The sequence below is a fragment of the Pithys albifrons genome, chromosome 1, assembly GCF_047495875.1.
Source record: "Pithys albifrons albifrons isolate INPA30051 chromosome 1, PitAlb_v1, whole genome shotgun sequence".
Classification (NCBI taxonomy): domain Eukaryota; kingdom Metazoa; phylum Chordata; class Aves; order Passeriformes; family Thamnophilidae; genus Pithys; species Pithys albifrons.
Window position 1 is genome coordinate 117,065,899 of NC_092458.1, and position 14,978 is coordinate 117,080,876.

The window sequence follows — 14,978 nt, forward strand, 5'->3', positions numbered from 1 at the left end:
TGCTGCACATGACCTGAGTTGTTTATTTTCCAAGAGGAGGAAAAATGAGGTGGAGACTGGCAGTATAACACAACCACTGCTTTTATTTGTGCAGAGACTTCTGTGTTATCAGTGTTATCATGGGTGTTTATAGCCTGGAAAAAGCAGGTGGGGACCTCTAACCCAAGCCCTTTGCCAGTGGGGATAACAATGAGTTGGAAAGAACAACCCCACTGGGTCACCACAAGGTCTCCAGCAACCAAGGGGGTCCCTGCACCCCCAAAATGCATCACCAGCAGCTGAGGCTCTCTGGGGCTTTGGGGGGTTCTGCCCTCAGGGGGAGCTGCCTTGATGTTAAACACGGAGGGTGTTGTCCCTCTGGACAAAGTGGAATTGCCTCACTTTGCTTTGGATGAGTTCAGTATGTTTTCTTATAACATGAATACCAGTGAAGAGTTCATGAAAATCCTGATTTGGATCCGTTCCTTCTAATGCTTTAAATCATTTCAGCCCTGGATGGGAGATTTCTCTCTCTTTTATTTATTTATTTTGTGTGTGTGCATAAAACTGGAGGGTTTGCTTTGGAAGAGCTTAACTTGTTTAGAAATATTTAGGGAAAACGGGGATTTTCCAGTCTAATTAAGGTAACAATTGCTTACAAGCATGTTAATAGAGATAATTGGTTATCAGGGATGTTCTCACCTAATTGGGATAGGAAATGATTTGCTTAACAAGGTTTTAAGCATAACTGACTTGATGGAAGTTACAATAGAGAGGGAGATATTGAAATTATCTGGAGATTCTTGATAAACATTGATCCCAGGAGTCACTGAGGAGAGAAAAACCACTTTAAATGTGGCAATCAGGAGACTCTGTCAAAGCTCTTTTTAAAATGGGTTAATTTACAAAAAATAAAAATAATCCCAAGCACCCCCTGAGTATCTGTTTTCTGCCCTTCTTTGCATTGCAGGAGGTGCAGTTTCCTTGGGCCTGGGTTTTGGGAGATGGGACCTTGTGCTCTTGGGACTCGCTTTGGAGTTTGGTGTCCCACTGCTGTGCTGGGCTTTTGGCCTCTGGATCTCGGGGGAGCCTGTGGAGGGATGTCTGTGGTGGGACTGGTTATCCCCCTCATCTCCCAACAAATCTGCCCCTCTCAAAGCATGGGACCATCCTTGGAAATCCAAAGTGTTCCACTTGGTGGGTTTTCCCAGCCATGCCCTCATAGATGGGGATGTTGTAGAAGGTCTCAGGTGTGCACATCTTGATGGATGGAGCTATTATAGAAGACCTCTCTCCAAATACTTCCTTTGCACTCTCCAACATCTCATGTGACTTCAGGATTCCATGGATTAACACTGGCCTTGGCAGTGCTGGGCTGATGGTTGGGCTCCATTACCTTACAGGGCTTTTCTGACCTTAATGGTTCTGGTTTTGACTATTGATAAATGAGCATCAGAGTATCCTGGGCTGTGGTTTGGTGTTTCTTTGGGTGTGCTGATCCAGCTTAGGAGTTCTTTGCAAGCTCAAGTGGGCAGTTGTGCTCACCATGCTGAACCAGTCTGAGGGATCTGGGAGGAGACCTGGAGGTGGCAGGTCAAGGTGAGGTAGGCAGAGCTCAGAGCCCTCAGGTGTCCCTGCAGCTCCCCCAGACCATCCTGCCCATCCCATGGGGTATCCAGAGGGGAGCTGTCAATGGTATCCTGGGAGTTCAGAAAGTTGCTTTCTCTGGGCTATTAAAAGATTTGTCCCAAGGTGCTAAATGAGATCAGTGGGACTTCCCTGAAACTGTTAATAGAAAAAAAAGGGGCATTAGAGGGGAGGGCTTGGATGGTGCCAAGCCCATTAACCTGCCATTCCATGGCTTCATTCCCATTATTTTCTCAGTGCACTCCAGGACTCTTCCCCTCACTAAATGATGGCACTGAGATGGTTTCATGATCAGCCTTGATTGCTCTTCCCTCTCCACTCCAGGTTACTGAGTATTGGCCTAAGAATACAGGGAGTTAACTCAGAGAGACAAAAATCCCAATTTTAAGGCCAGATCTCCCCAGAGACTTTCCCTTTTCAATTTGCAACTTCATTTCTCCTTTTTTTTTTTTCCCTTTTCTCTTTGCTCTGAGGTTGTTTGAAAGGGAATAACATGTCACAGGCTGTAACAGATACCTCCACTCCAGGACCTCAGGAGTGCAGTGTGTGCTAATGAGGCATCCTGGAGCCTTTGGAAAACGTTCCCATTGTGCTTGGAGCTGGAACCTCCCCTGCTCCCCCTTTTTGGACAAGCCAGCTCGAGGGAGTTCACTCCTCCAGCCCAGAGAAGCTCACAGGCATTGGTGGATGATGCATCCTTAAAATCCAGGCTGGGAGCTCCTGTGGGTTTGGTTTGCTTTGGTTCCTTTCCCCCTCCCTCCTGGTGTGTGTGGCTGGTTGAATAATTAATGTCTGTTGTCAGTGCAGGCTGTAACACTATCCAGCAGCCTGTGAATCATTCAGAGCCTGCTCTCTGCCCCCTGAGCTGGGCTGGCATGGGCACAGTGACTGGCACGTGGCACACACCTGGGGCTGCTCTCCTGTAAATCCCCTTCTGGAAGGGGGAGCAGTGAGTGCCCAGTCCGTGGGCTTGGCCATGCCAGGCTCTCTGGGCAGGTGGCACCAGGAGCACCATCTTGCTGTGCCTCAGTCTCCTCTGCATCCCCTGGTACCACTCAGGTGTCCTGGTGTGTGTGGTTTAGGGGTGAGTGCTGGGGTTGTGTTTCCTGTCCACTGCGGGGGCTTGGGATCTGTTTGTGACCCTCTTGGAAGAGAGGGAAAGATCTTATGCTTGTTGGTTGCACCTCATGTGATTCAACTGCATTTAGGAATGGCTTTTTAGATACTTGTGTTGGGGTCCTTCTCACTGTGCTTCTCCTGACTGCTTTGGTGGGGCAGTCTGGAATTTGGGGCTTCCATGTGGGTTTAGTGAGGAGAGCCAGCGTGGGAGGTTCACTTGGTGCCTTGGGGAGCCTTTTCAGCTGGATTTTGCCTTGCTTACAGTTTTTGCCCTCCTGGTTGTTTACAGTGGGTTCTGCTGGTCTTAAACCCTTTCCAGGAGTACCTTCTGGTGATGGTGTTGATGGGCAGGTGTGCTTTGGGGTTGTCCTTTTGTACAGAAAACACTTGTGTCCCCTGGAGTTCTCCCAGAAAAGTGGGAGCTGCTGCACCAGATGCTGCTGCCTGGAGGTTGGTGAGTGCTCTGCAGAACTGGATAATGAGCTCAGAGCTTTTGCATCTGCCCTGGCTGTCGGTGTTCCTGATGGGATTTCTCTTTGGCAGAAGGGTTGCTTGCTGGTCCCTGCCCATCTCTGGAGTGCACTTGTACCTCACCAAAGCAATGCTCTTGGAAAAGGCCTTGGTGCCTCTGTTGCCCCTGGCTGTGCAGCCAAGTTCATGTCTTTATGCAATAGCTCTGGATGAGCATCCTGAGAGGGGTTTGTATCCTGAGGAGGTTAAATCAAGGACCCTGGTGAGAACTCTCCACAGGTCTAACACCCCCTGCCATGGGCGGGGACACCTCCCACTGTCCCTGCTGCTCCAACCTGGCCTGGGACACTCCGAGGGATGGGGCAGCCACAGCTTCTCTGCTCAACCTGCGCCAGGGCCTGCCCACCCTCAGAGGGAAGAATTTCTTCCTAATTTTAAATCTAATGATACTTGGGACAACGATATTTTTTTATCCCTTGTGTTTGAGTTTGCAACTCAATTCTTGCAAATGAACAAATAAAACATGTGGTCAAAGCTCTTGCAGATGGAGGTGGGCTGTCTGCCCTCTTGCCTTGCATGACCAAAGCAGGAAGAGGTGGCAATCAGGAGAGGTGCTTTCCTTTGGAGATGAATTTCTGGAGGATTTCTTGTGGCCTTTGAGGTTTGTAGTGTGGGAATAGGGGGCTTGGCAGGGGAGCTATGAACTGGCTGTGTGTGATTTTTACATCCTGCATTTATCTCTCAGCATCCTGTGCATCACTCAGTGCTGAGGGGGCTTCAGAGCAGAGATGATGGCTTTGTCCAAGACCTCCAAACAGCACCTGATTTTGCATGTTCTCAGTGTTTCTGTCCCATTCTGTCTGTCTGCCAGCATGGGGGGCAGAGAGGTGGGGAGGGTCACTTGGTAGGGATGGTCCTGAAGCAGAAAAAAAGCTGAAGATGGGAGACAACTTGGGCAGTGCCTAATGCTGAGCTTTATAAATAGCATGAGAAGAGGCAGAACTACAGGCAGGGAGGCGACCTCGATCACGAGGCCACCGAGGTGGCACAGCAGGGCTGGGGGGCAGATGAGCTGCGAGGGCACAGTGATGCTCGGCAGAGCCCTCACTGCAGCCTGGCTGTGTTTGTGCCTCTGTCCTGCGTGTCCTGCCCGAGAGCACGAGCAGAGCCCCGTGGGGACCATGATGTGCCAGTCATGCACAGCTCGTGTCCTCGGCTGGGTCGGCGCCCTGAGCAGCCTGGGGAGGGTGGAGAGCACACTCTGTGTCTGTATCAGGCCTGATGGGCTCTGGGGACAGCGTGGTGACAGCTCTGGTGGCCTTTGGAGCCACAGCAGCCTCCGGGGTGCTGAGTGCTGCTGAGGGAGAGGCAGGGCAAGGCTGTCAGCATGGAGCATAGATGGGCACGGACACAGGCAGGAGCTGCAAGGGCTGAGCTGGCTGTGTCCCTGCTGACATTGCTGGGCTCCACCACTGTGTCTGCAGATCCCCTTGTGCATCAGCTCCAGTGAAAAATAGTCAGCCCCAGTGGGATTCTTGGGGGTGTCTGTGCAGGACCAGGGGCTGGATGGATGATCCTTGTGGGTCCCCTCCAGATGAGGATATTTGGTGGGTTTTGAAGGCTTCCTTCCCCAGGATGTGTCTGTGAAGGGCTTCCAGGTGGCTGCTTTATCTCCTTAAGCCCAGTCATGCCTTGCTGATGCCAGTGGGGATGTTGCCACTCAGCTGTCTGTAGGTTTTGCAAGACCTGAGCTCTGGGGGTCTTGTGTGTGGGGAAATTGTTTCCCTTAGAGAGGGTCTGATTTACTGCCCACACTCAACTCTGCACACTCTGGACAGATGGGCAAGCCCTTGGCAAGCTGAGCTGCTGCTGCTGCACATCACCCAGGAGCAGCATGTGGGGCTGTGGGTGTGCACAGAACCCTGTGGAAAACCCCCAGGTGGGAGTTGAGCACAGTGTGACGCCACCAGACCGGCAAACAATGGCTTTGAGGTTCCCACCCCTGACAACCAGCTCTAGGAATTAGTAAGAGAATGTGGTTATTTGGTCTGTCCTTGATATGAATCTCAGCACAGACAAGAGAGAGCATCTAAATACATATCTCTAAAAAAGCCCTGTGATGCACAGAGCCATGTGATGGAGGGAGCAGAGAACTCTCCCTCAAAGCAGTGATGTTCCCAGGAGGCAGTGTGGGCCTTTGGGTGCTGTGTGGTGGAAGGGGATGTGGGTGAAGGCTGCACCCAGCTCTGCAGCCCTGTGAGTGCTTGGGAGGTGTGTAAAGGGAGATGGTTGTTCTGTGTTGCATGTACATGCACACACTCTGTATTCTTGGGCTTGTCCTGTGCAGGGCCAGGAGCTGGACTTTGAGGATGCTTGTTGGGTCCCTTCCAGCTCGGGATAGTCTGTGATTCTGTGATGTGCCTTCTGTTTGTTCCTGGTCTGGGACTGTTTTGCAGGCTCTGTGGGATGCTGAAGGTAATAATCTGCTTTAGCCTGGCTGGGCTTCAGCTCTGAGGTGGTCTCGGAGTTGATTTTAAGGTTGTTCTTGCAGAGATGATGGTTCTTTACATTTCAGTTGTTGATAAAAATCTTGTCATCTGGGCTACAAACAGCAGCCCCTCCTTTTGTCCTCCTGTGGCTTCTCTTTCCGGTAGCTCCCACCAACGCTTTGGCTTTCACTGGCGTGGGAGAAGCTGCTCGAGCAAAGAAAACGTGCAAACTAATTAAACTTCTCAGTCTCGCTGAGTAACAACCAGGAGGTGTTGGCAGGGCTGGGAACAGACCTGGTTATCATCACCCCTCTTCATAGCCAGGGGATGTGGTTAATCATTAAATTGCTTGTTAATGTATTGAAATATGGCTCAGTGGCTTTAATTCCCTTTTTTAATGGATTTCATTTTTTCTTCTTGCTGAAGGGCACTGCCAGGACCTGATGGGTTTGTGAGACCTCTGTGCAGAGGGGCTGGAAGGAGCATGGTCAAACACCAACCCCTGCAGTACTACGAGCCCCAGCTATGTCTGTCCTGTCTGACCGGGATCTACGGCTGCCGCTGGAAACGGTACCAGCGGTCACATGATGACACCACCAAGGTGGGTGGGCCACCACGTCACCTCTGCCCAGGGATGCTGGATTGTAGGTCTTGGTTGAAAATGCTGGACATTATATGTATTTATTTTTTATTTATTGGCTTGGATAGATGGTGGGATTCATTGGCCTTGAGGCTGGAGGTCTGTGGTTCTCCCTTGGCCACAGTGAGCTGGTCCTGGTGCTCAGAGGGCTTGAGTGATATGGCCAAATCCATCTGTATTTCCCATGTCTTACTCCTTGCTCTATGTCTCACGGGTGTGATTGCAGCAGCCTTGGCTCAACCTGCATTTCTGCTGCATCATCTCTGCCTGCACAGCATGGGTTAGTGGCCCTCGGTCCAAAGGAGGGGACTTGGTGATCTTGGAGGTCTTTTCCAGCTTTCATGATTCCTTGATTTTGTTCTTGCATGGGAAGATGAGTTTGGAGGTGTAGAGGGAACAGGTTGCCCAGAGAAGCTGTGGCTGCTCCTTCCCTGGAAGTGCCCAAGGGCAGATTGGATGGGACTCTGAGCAGCCTGGGCTAGTGGGAGGTGTCCCTGCCTGTGGAAAGGGATGGATGAGCTTTAAGCTCCCTCCCAACTTGAACCATTCTGGGACTTCTGTGGAAGGCAGCAGGAGGTGAGAATTAGTTTGGGGTGGATTTGGGGTGTTAGAGGTGACTCTGCCCTCTCCTGGAAATGCTGTTCTTAAGAGCTGTGGCAGAGAGAATTTGGGAAGCAGAGCTTGACTTGCACTTCCCCTGTTGTTGAGGGCTGTGAGGTCCTGTGAGACCTGGTGTGTGTATGGGGTAAGTGTGAAAATACTGCTGTCAAAGCCACCTTTTACATCTTCTGGGAAATGCTGCGTGTTCCTATTTTTCTGTGCTCTCATGTTTTCTAGGTTGTTTACTTTTTTTTTAAATGTTCTTACAACATAAGGTAAAACTCCCCAAATTTAAGTCTTGTTTCTTCTGGCCGTGCCCTCAGGAGATCCTTTGGTTGCCTGTTGAGCTCTTACTGCTGCTCTGGTGTCAGTTGGCTCCTCTGTTCTGCTTCTGAGTTTATAACCAGGTAAATCTTCCTGGCTCTTGGAGTGATTTCCCTCTGGAAAAGAAGCTGTTAGGGAGAAAACACGTCTGGCTGGCAGATCCCATGCCAGAAATGCTGCTGGTTCTGAATTCCATGGATTGCTGGTGGGGCAGCTTGGCCAGGAGCCCCCATGGGAGTTGCAGAGTCACAGCTTGTGTTTGGGCAGCCCTGAACTAATTTCCTGTGGCAGAGTAGGAATGTTGGGGCTGTTTTAACTCCTCTTTCAGCTCAGTGTGAGTGCCCATTTCTGAGGGTTGCTGGGAGCAGATTCCTGGGCTCATCCATAGCTGAGGGTGTAGGTGGATTTGTGGGACTTTGCCAGGAAATCAGTGGGATGCAATGTCTTGGCATCTGTACCTGCACGAAGTGGAATGCTAAAAATGTCCAATTCCCTCTCCCTGGTGAACCACAACATTACATTTCTTAGCTAAACATCCATAGAAAAATTGCCTTTGACTACATTTTTCAGGGAAGTTTGGCTTTGCTTGGTTTACCAAAAAATACCAGTGGCAGCTCTCCAGTTCCACTTGGAATTTCAATTGTTTTTGCCAGTGCTAGGAAGGAATTAGTTGTGTTTAAAGGCACCTGATCTAGGCTTAAAAATGTCCATTCTGAGCTGGGCTTGTTAAGGTTTCCTTGATGCCACAGCCTCCACTTTGAGAGAAACGGAGAGAACAGGCATTGCAGGAGTAAGAGAGGAAAGTCTGTGCAAACCCCAAGCATGAGGAATCTGTTCCCTTCTTGGTGTCAGTGAAGTGTCTGCAGAGGGTATTTGGAGGGGTAAATTAGGGTATGTCCCAGTCCTGTTTCTAGTTTTTAATGATAAGAAAGCAAGTCCCATATTCAGAGAGAAACTTTTTTTAGTGCAGACTAAAGGTGGTTCTCTGCTTTCTCAGTAAAAGATCAAACTTCCCAGAACAGGAGGCTGTCACCTAAATTTGGGTCATGATCCAGCATTGCCTCTGTGATCTCTCCTGTGATGTCTTTCTGAGTCCTGCCACTCACCAGCCCAGATTTTAATGAGCCCTCTCCTTTCCCTCAAATGGGAGCACGTCAGGCTTTCTACTACACATGAAACATTTACATGAAAATGAGAATTTTAATTGGGAGCTTGAGTTGGGCTGAAGGAAGAGATGGGAGAAGGTGCAGCCCATTGTGTTGTGCTGGGAAAAGCTGATTTGAGACTTGGAAGTTGTGGCTGAAGCAGTGACCAAAGCTGGCCTCAGGTGCTCTGCTTTACATGGAGAGCTCTTCTCCCTGGTGATTTGCTTTGAGGTTTTAACTCCGAAGCCTTCTTGGATGATTATGACTATGCCAATGTTTCCATAGAATCACAGAATGTGTTGGGTTGAAGAGACACTAAAGCTCATCCCATCCCACCCCCTGCCATGGGCAGGGACACCTTCTACTATCCCAGATTGATCCAAATGCAACCTGGCCTTGGACACTCTCAGGGATGGGGCAGCCACAGCTTCTCTGCCCAAGCTGTGCCAGGGCCTGCCCACCCTCCCAGCCAGGAATTCCTTCCCAATATCCCACCTATCCCTGCCCTCTGGCACTGGGAAACCATTCCCTGTGTCCTCTCCCTCTAGGCCCTTCTCAAAAGTGTCTCCTGTGCTTAGCATACAATCCCATTTTTCCATCCTGTTTCTCATCCCAAGATGTCTGAACTGTGTGGACATGGAAGGGGAATTCCTGCTGCTCTCCCAGCCTTTTCCTGTTGCTGCTCCTGCAGCTCTGGGATCTCAAACCCTTTCAGGTGCCCTGGGTGGTCTCTGAAAATGAGTTCCCTTGCAGTGCCCTGCTGATTCCAGGTGGCCCAACTGAGGTTTCTTGTGGCTTTTTGGGCTCCTTTTGTGAGGAGCTGTGATCCAGGAGCACAATGGACTGAAGTGCTGTGTCTGTGAGAGCTGTTAATTCACTTCCTGCTGTAATTCCACTTGGCCAGTGCTGGGAGGTGACCTGAGCAGATGATCTGAGCCATGGGCTTTGGAGCTGGGGCTTTGTCAGGGCTAATTCCCAGCTGGCTACAGGTCAGTGGGCACAGAAATTGCTGCCTCTGCTGCATCAGAGGAGGGTTAATTTGCCCTTTTCCACACCTTTTCCAATTTGTTGGTGTTCTGCACCACAGGCCTGAGGGCACAGGAACTTTTGGGGACAGAGGCTCTTTCAGGGTGGTTTGATTTGAGGTTGGGCACTGGAGCATTGGATGTGACTAGTGATTCAGAGCTGAGAGAATGGCTGTGCCTGCTCATGTTCCTGGGATGGGCTAAATGCAGGAAAATCCTGGTGTTGGGTTAAATAGAGATGGGCTCTTCCTTATTGTTCTGGAGGTGTCCCTGCTTATTGAGGGGATGAAGCAGATGACCTTTAAAGGCCCCTTCCAACTCAAGCTGTTCTGATTCTAATTTTTCCCCCTCCTAATGCGTGGAATTGAAAGCAAAACTGCCTCGTTTTCAGGGCTTTACACATCACTTAAACATCCTTCAAATTCACCTTTGAGCCCTTCACTTTACAGGGGAGGCTGTGGGGTGGGTGGTTGTCCAGGGAAACTGTTTGAGATGCCCACAGATCCATGTGCCAGCTGAGCCAGGCAGGGATTGCTGGGCATGGTGCCATCAGGCTGCCAGGAGTCTAACTGGGAATGGTGTGGTTTGGGCTCCATGAAGGAGCAAGACTTCTCTGGCTGCCCAGGAGCCCTGGGTGGCCTGGCAAGGAGCAGAGGGTGTGGTAGCCTCAGGAACTAGGTTCACCCTGCCAGGAGCTTGGTTACTGCTGGTTGCCACATCCTCAGACTGCTCCTGGAAAGGTTGGCATGAACCTGCTCCCAACCTGGTGCTGGAGCTGCTGCTGCCTTGGACAGGTGAGGTCCAGAAGGCCATTGATGGTCACCTCTGGATCCCACCATGGAGGTACCAGCCCAGAAAGCTGCTCGACCAAAATTCCAGGCTGTTGGGCAGCATTAGAAATTTAATTTGACTTCATAAATACTCTTTCAGCCTTAAAGGATTCAGGTTGTGCTTTTCCTCCAAAGCTGTTCCTCAACATAACTAACCAATCTCTGACTGCAGGTGCTGTGATCCCCAGGAACTCCTGCTTGTCCCCTCAAAGAGGTTTCCTTTCCAGTGGTGCTGGTTTGAAGGATGGGAAACCCCAAGTCCTGGAAAGGGCAGGACAGCCACGGGGTCAGAGCCCAATTCTGTGGCCCAGCCTGATGTTGTCAGAGTGAGGATGTTTGACTCAAGCTGAATTTGGGGCTTAGCCCTGATGTAGCAAAATGCCTGTGGGAGAGAGTCTGCAAAACCCATTGAGTGTGGTGCCTGGGCTGGGATTATGGGCTCAGACTGGCTGATTAACATGCCCTGGGATTTGGAAAGCTTTGGAGGTGTCAGAGGGTTTTACTGCAGAGCATCTGCAAAATGTGTTTGGGCTTTGCACAGCCAGTGCTGAACTGAGCTGCAACTGGGGAGCAGGGCAGGTGGGAGACATGGGGATGGGTCTCTGGGCCATGGTCCCTCAGCCCAGCCTCATATTGAGCAAGCATGAGCTGGGGGTCTGTCAGTTGGGTTGTAAATGGCTTTCCCTTGGACATGTGGGTGCAGCAAAGCTGTTCCAGGGGAGGACAGGGGTGTGCAGCCTCTCCTGAAAAGTCTTTAGTGCTTTGGGAGATGTTGGGTCTGCCCCAGAGGGGCTTTGGAGGCTCAGTGACCTCCTGGTTTAACCTCCCACCCCATGTGTGAGTTCCCTGTACTGGTTTGGGGTGGGATGTAGTTAATGTTCTGCTCAGTTTTGGGGTTGTGACCAAACCAGTGTTGATAACCCCAGGCTGCTGCAGCTACTGCTCAAGTTTGCTTACACCGCACCAGGGCAGAATATTTTCTGAATTCTCCTAAAAGGGGAAAAAATAAGGTGTCTTTTCTGCTTGCTTTCCAAAACAAATACTCTTTCTCTCTCTCAGCAGTGTTGCTGCTCTTAGAGTTAGGCTTTTAAAATTGAATGGTGGAACTCCTTTTTCCAAGAGGCACTGGGGGCCTGTAATCTAGCCCAGGTTAATTAATTGTGGCACTGGGTGCTCAGATATTTAGTCCTTTCTCGTGTGTGGAGCCCTCAGGGTGTGTATTTTGAAGAGAGCAAATGATAAAGTGCAATGGGATTAACATCCTGGACGTTTGACTTGTTGGTCTCTTGGTGTCTGGAATCCTCTCTCTCACCTTGACAGAACAGTGAGAAACTGTGGCTCTTTTCCAGGAGATTTGATTCTTGTCCCCAGAGGGAAGCTGGTGAGACCTCACTGCCCATCTCTTGGACTCCAGGGTTTATTCCACCTGATCCCCCAAGCTGCTTTTCCAGCCTTTCTTCAATTCCCAGGAGTCCTGGAGGAGATCCAAGAGCAGTTGTGCTGTGACACAGAAAGCTCTGCTGGGGGGTTGGATGATGGGGGAGGGCAGTGGCCACGTCCCTTGGCTTTTATTGTCCTGCCCCAAGTAGAAGGGACTTTCCTGTCTCTCACAAAAGTACAGTTTGTGGCAGTTGATTGTGATGCTTGTGGGTCCAAAATAACCACAAAAAAGGAGCTACTTGCTCTTTGGAGCTGTCCCATTTCCTCTGTGGCCTGAGGAAACACTGCAGGGATGGTTTAAAATCTGCAGCAACACCTTTATTGGCATTGAGGAAATAATTTTGCATGAACAGAACCTAACAATTCCCAAAAGTGGATTATTCAGATCTATGTCTTGGTTTGCTGCCAGCAGTGCTGGGGATTCTCTGTCTCCAGGACCATCAGGTGCCTTTAGTGCAAAGTGTGCCCAGGAACCACATTTATGTAGCAAATATTCTACTAAGGGGGTGACATTTATTGCACAGAATCAGAGGAAATAATTTAATGGCCCTTTGGTTTTTAAAATGTGTTTCATTTCTTGATGTAAAAAGCTTCTAAATTGAGGGCAGAGGTGAGCTTGCCAAAGACATGGCAGCTGCTCATCCTAATTGGAGAGGGGAGTCCTGGCACAGGGAGCTTTGGAAGCTGAAATTCTTTAGCATAATGTCTTTGTGCCTTTTAATACAGATATTCACATTCAATCTTCTCCTTCTGGGAGTCTGGCCAAGTTCCTGCTCCTGTCCTTCACCCACCATCATCCCAGGACAGGTACAGCCATGGACTCATTTCCCTGCTGCAGTTTCCAGTTGATTTATTAATAAATCAGACTGTGCTGCTTCACACATGGAGGTTTTGGATTGAAGGGGTAGATGGAGCACATTTCCCTGGGGGGCAAATGCTCTTTGTAGTTTCCAAACTCATCCCAGTAAAACTGCCACCAAACCTGACCCTGCAGCTGGCAGAGTGTTGGATCTGATGGTTGTGGCTGTGCCTTCCTGCCCTTTACCCGCCCAGGGCTGTTGTTCAGTGTTTGTGCCCATGCTGCTGGCAGCCTCTGTGGGCAGCAGAGCTCTGCACCACAAGGCTTTGTGCTGGCTCACAGCTCGAGCAGCACCTCTGGCACTGAGAAAGGTGCTGTGGCTGCTGCTCTGCTTTGGCTGAGTTTGGGTGGGACCAGAGCAGGCACCTTGTGCTGTCCAGGCTTTGTGTCACAGGACACTTCACCCTCTGCCAACTTGGTTTGGAGGTGGCTCAGCTGCCTGTGGGCTCTGGGTGGGCATCCAAACTGCTGCAGTGTGAGGAGCTCAGCTTGGATCTCCAGGAATCCTCATGTCCTGCTGAACTGGGGAGGAACCTTGTGCTGCTGGTGTGGCTTATTAACAAAATTGATAAGCAAGGCTGGGAGATCCAATGACTCTTCTTTGGTAATGAGATTGATCTGTGGGTTTTTTCTGCCTTTGTTGCCTCCTGAGTTCCTTTTGGAAGGGGCCTTGAATTGAAGGGTGTTTGACTACAGCGTGAACCTTTTTCTCCAGGTTGTTTCCAGAACTGTTGCTGAGGCCCAAAGGGGGATTTCAAGGGTGTGCCAGTAGAAGCTGTGCCTGTCTGTGACTGCAGGTTTGAGCTCTTTGGTTGCTGGTGTTTGCAGCTCATCTCAACCTTGAAAATGACTCTTTTTGCTTTGTGCCATATCTGCAAGGAGCTGTTAGAAGGAAAGCTGCTGAACTGGTCTGGACCCATCATGTATTATGTTCTACCTGATGTGTGGTTTTGAGCCCTTATTTGGCACTCTCTTTGTTTGCAGCTGATGTCAGTGAGCACTTGAGAATCAATGGACTTCAGGGAAGTCAAATGAGCCTCTTTTTCAGTGACAGCTACGGGGAAAAAAATTAAACAACTAAGGCTTTGTTTGAAGTCATCTGAACTTGGACAACCCTGGCTCTTAAAAATGGAATTAACTTCCTTGTGTGCTCTCCTGAGCCTGTTTGAAAGTTGAAGTTTACCTTTGGGTGACAAAAAGCAGCTCCAATTACCCTCAAGAAAAGCTTGAGGTGAGGATAGTTGTTCAAATCATGTGACGTGTGCCCAAGGTGGCCCCTGCTCTGGGGGGAGCAGCTCTTGCCTCCCTACCCGTGGGCTGGGTGTGGGAGGGACCAGGCTGGGGGAGCTCCTCTCTCAGGGAATGGGACCAGCAGGAGTCTGATGCCTTTAACCTCACTTTATGAAAAAGTGTCCTCATTGGGCCAAAATTCCCAAAGGGATTTAAAACTCAGCCATTTCAATGGGATCAAATCAGTTGAGTGTTTAGCAAAGGGAATGGAGAGAGACTCAGCTCCTCTCTCATCTCTTCCAGGAGAAACCAGCCCGTGTCTTGATTGTGACCATGGAATCACAGACTGGTTTGGTTTGAAGGGACATTAAGGATGATGGAGTCCAACCCCCTGCCATGGGCAGGGACACCTCTCACTATCCCAGGCTGCTCCAGCCTGGCCTTGGACACTCCTAGGGATGGGGCAGCCACAGCTTCTCTGCCCAACCTGTGCCGAGTTGCCCACCCTCCCAGCCAGCAATTCCTTCCCAATATCCCATCAAATGCTGCTGGAGGTGATGGTTGGTGCTGTGGCATTGGTGGCATCAGCCGTGCTGCCAGGAGGGAGGTGATGTCAGAGGAAGAAGGGGTGTTGCCTCTTGCAACTGGTTTCACCCCAGCCTGTTCTTTCATCCTGTCTCACAGCTGTCTCCTCACCTTGTACAGGCTCTGACAGAGCTGTTCTGGAGGAACAAACCACCTGCTAGTTGCACTCAGAGCTATGCCTGTCTGTGGGCTTTGCTTCCCAAGCCTGGTTTGTAGCCACTCAAACCACTCTGCTGACGTTGGTTTGGTGTGTTCCTTCCCCAGTAAAGGCAGGAGCCTGAAGTTGTTTCTTGGGAGGGGTTAGTGGAGCTTTTAGCTGAGTCATATCTGGAGAGGAAATCTCATTTCACAGCCTTTTCCCTCTTGAGGTCGATGCAAACTGCCCGTGTGTGTGTGTGTGGTTGGTGCAAACTGCCCATGTGTGTGTGTGTGGTTGGTGCAAACTGCCCGTGTGTGTGTGTGTGGTTGGTGCAAACTGCCCGTGTGTGTGTGTGTGGTTGGTGCAAACTGCCCGTGTGTGTGTGTGTGGTTGGTGCAAACTGCCCGTGTGTGTGTGTGTGGTTGGTGCAAACTGCCCGTGTGTGTGTGTGTGGTT

General features: G+C 50.3%; 1 protein-coding gene across 2 annotated transcripts in view; it reads left to right on the top strand.

Moving 5' to 3' along the window:
- Positions 1–14,978, top strand: part of GDPD5 (glycerophosphodiester phosphodiesterase domain containing 5) — a 110,039-nt gene that overhangs the window by 39,135 nt on the left and 55,926 nt on the right. For both annotated transcript variants that reach the window (XM_071564934.1, XM_071564943.1), the window contains exon 2: positions 6,132–6,306. In XM_071564934.1, the coding sequence (XP_071421035.1) occupies positions 6,190–6,306 (117 nt within the window). In that variant the 5' untranslated portion in view covers positions 6,132–6,189. The remainder of the gene's footprint in view (positions 1–6,131; positions 6,307–14,978) is intronic.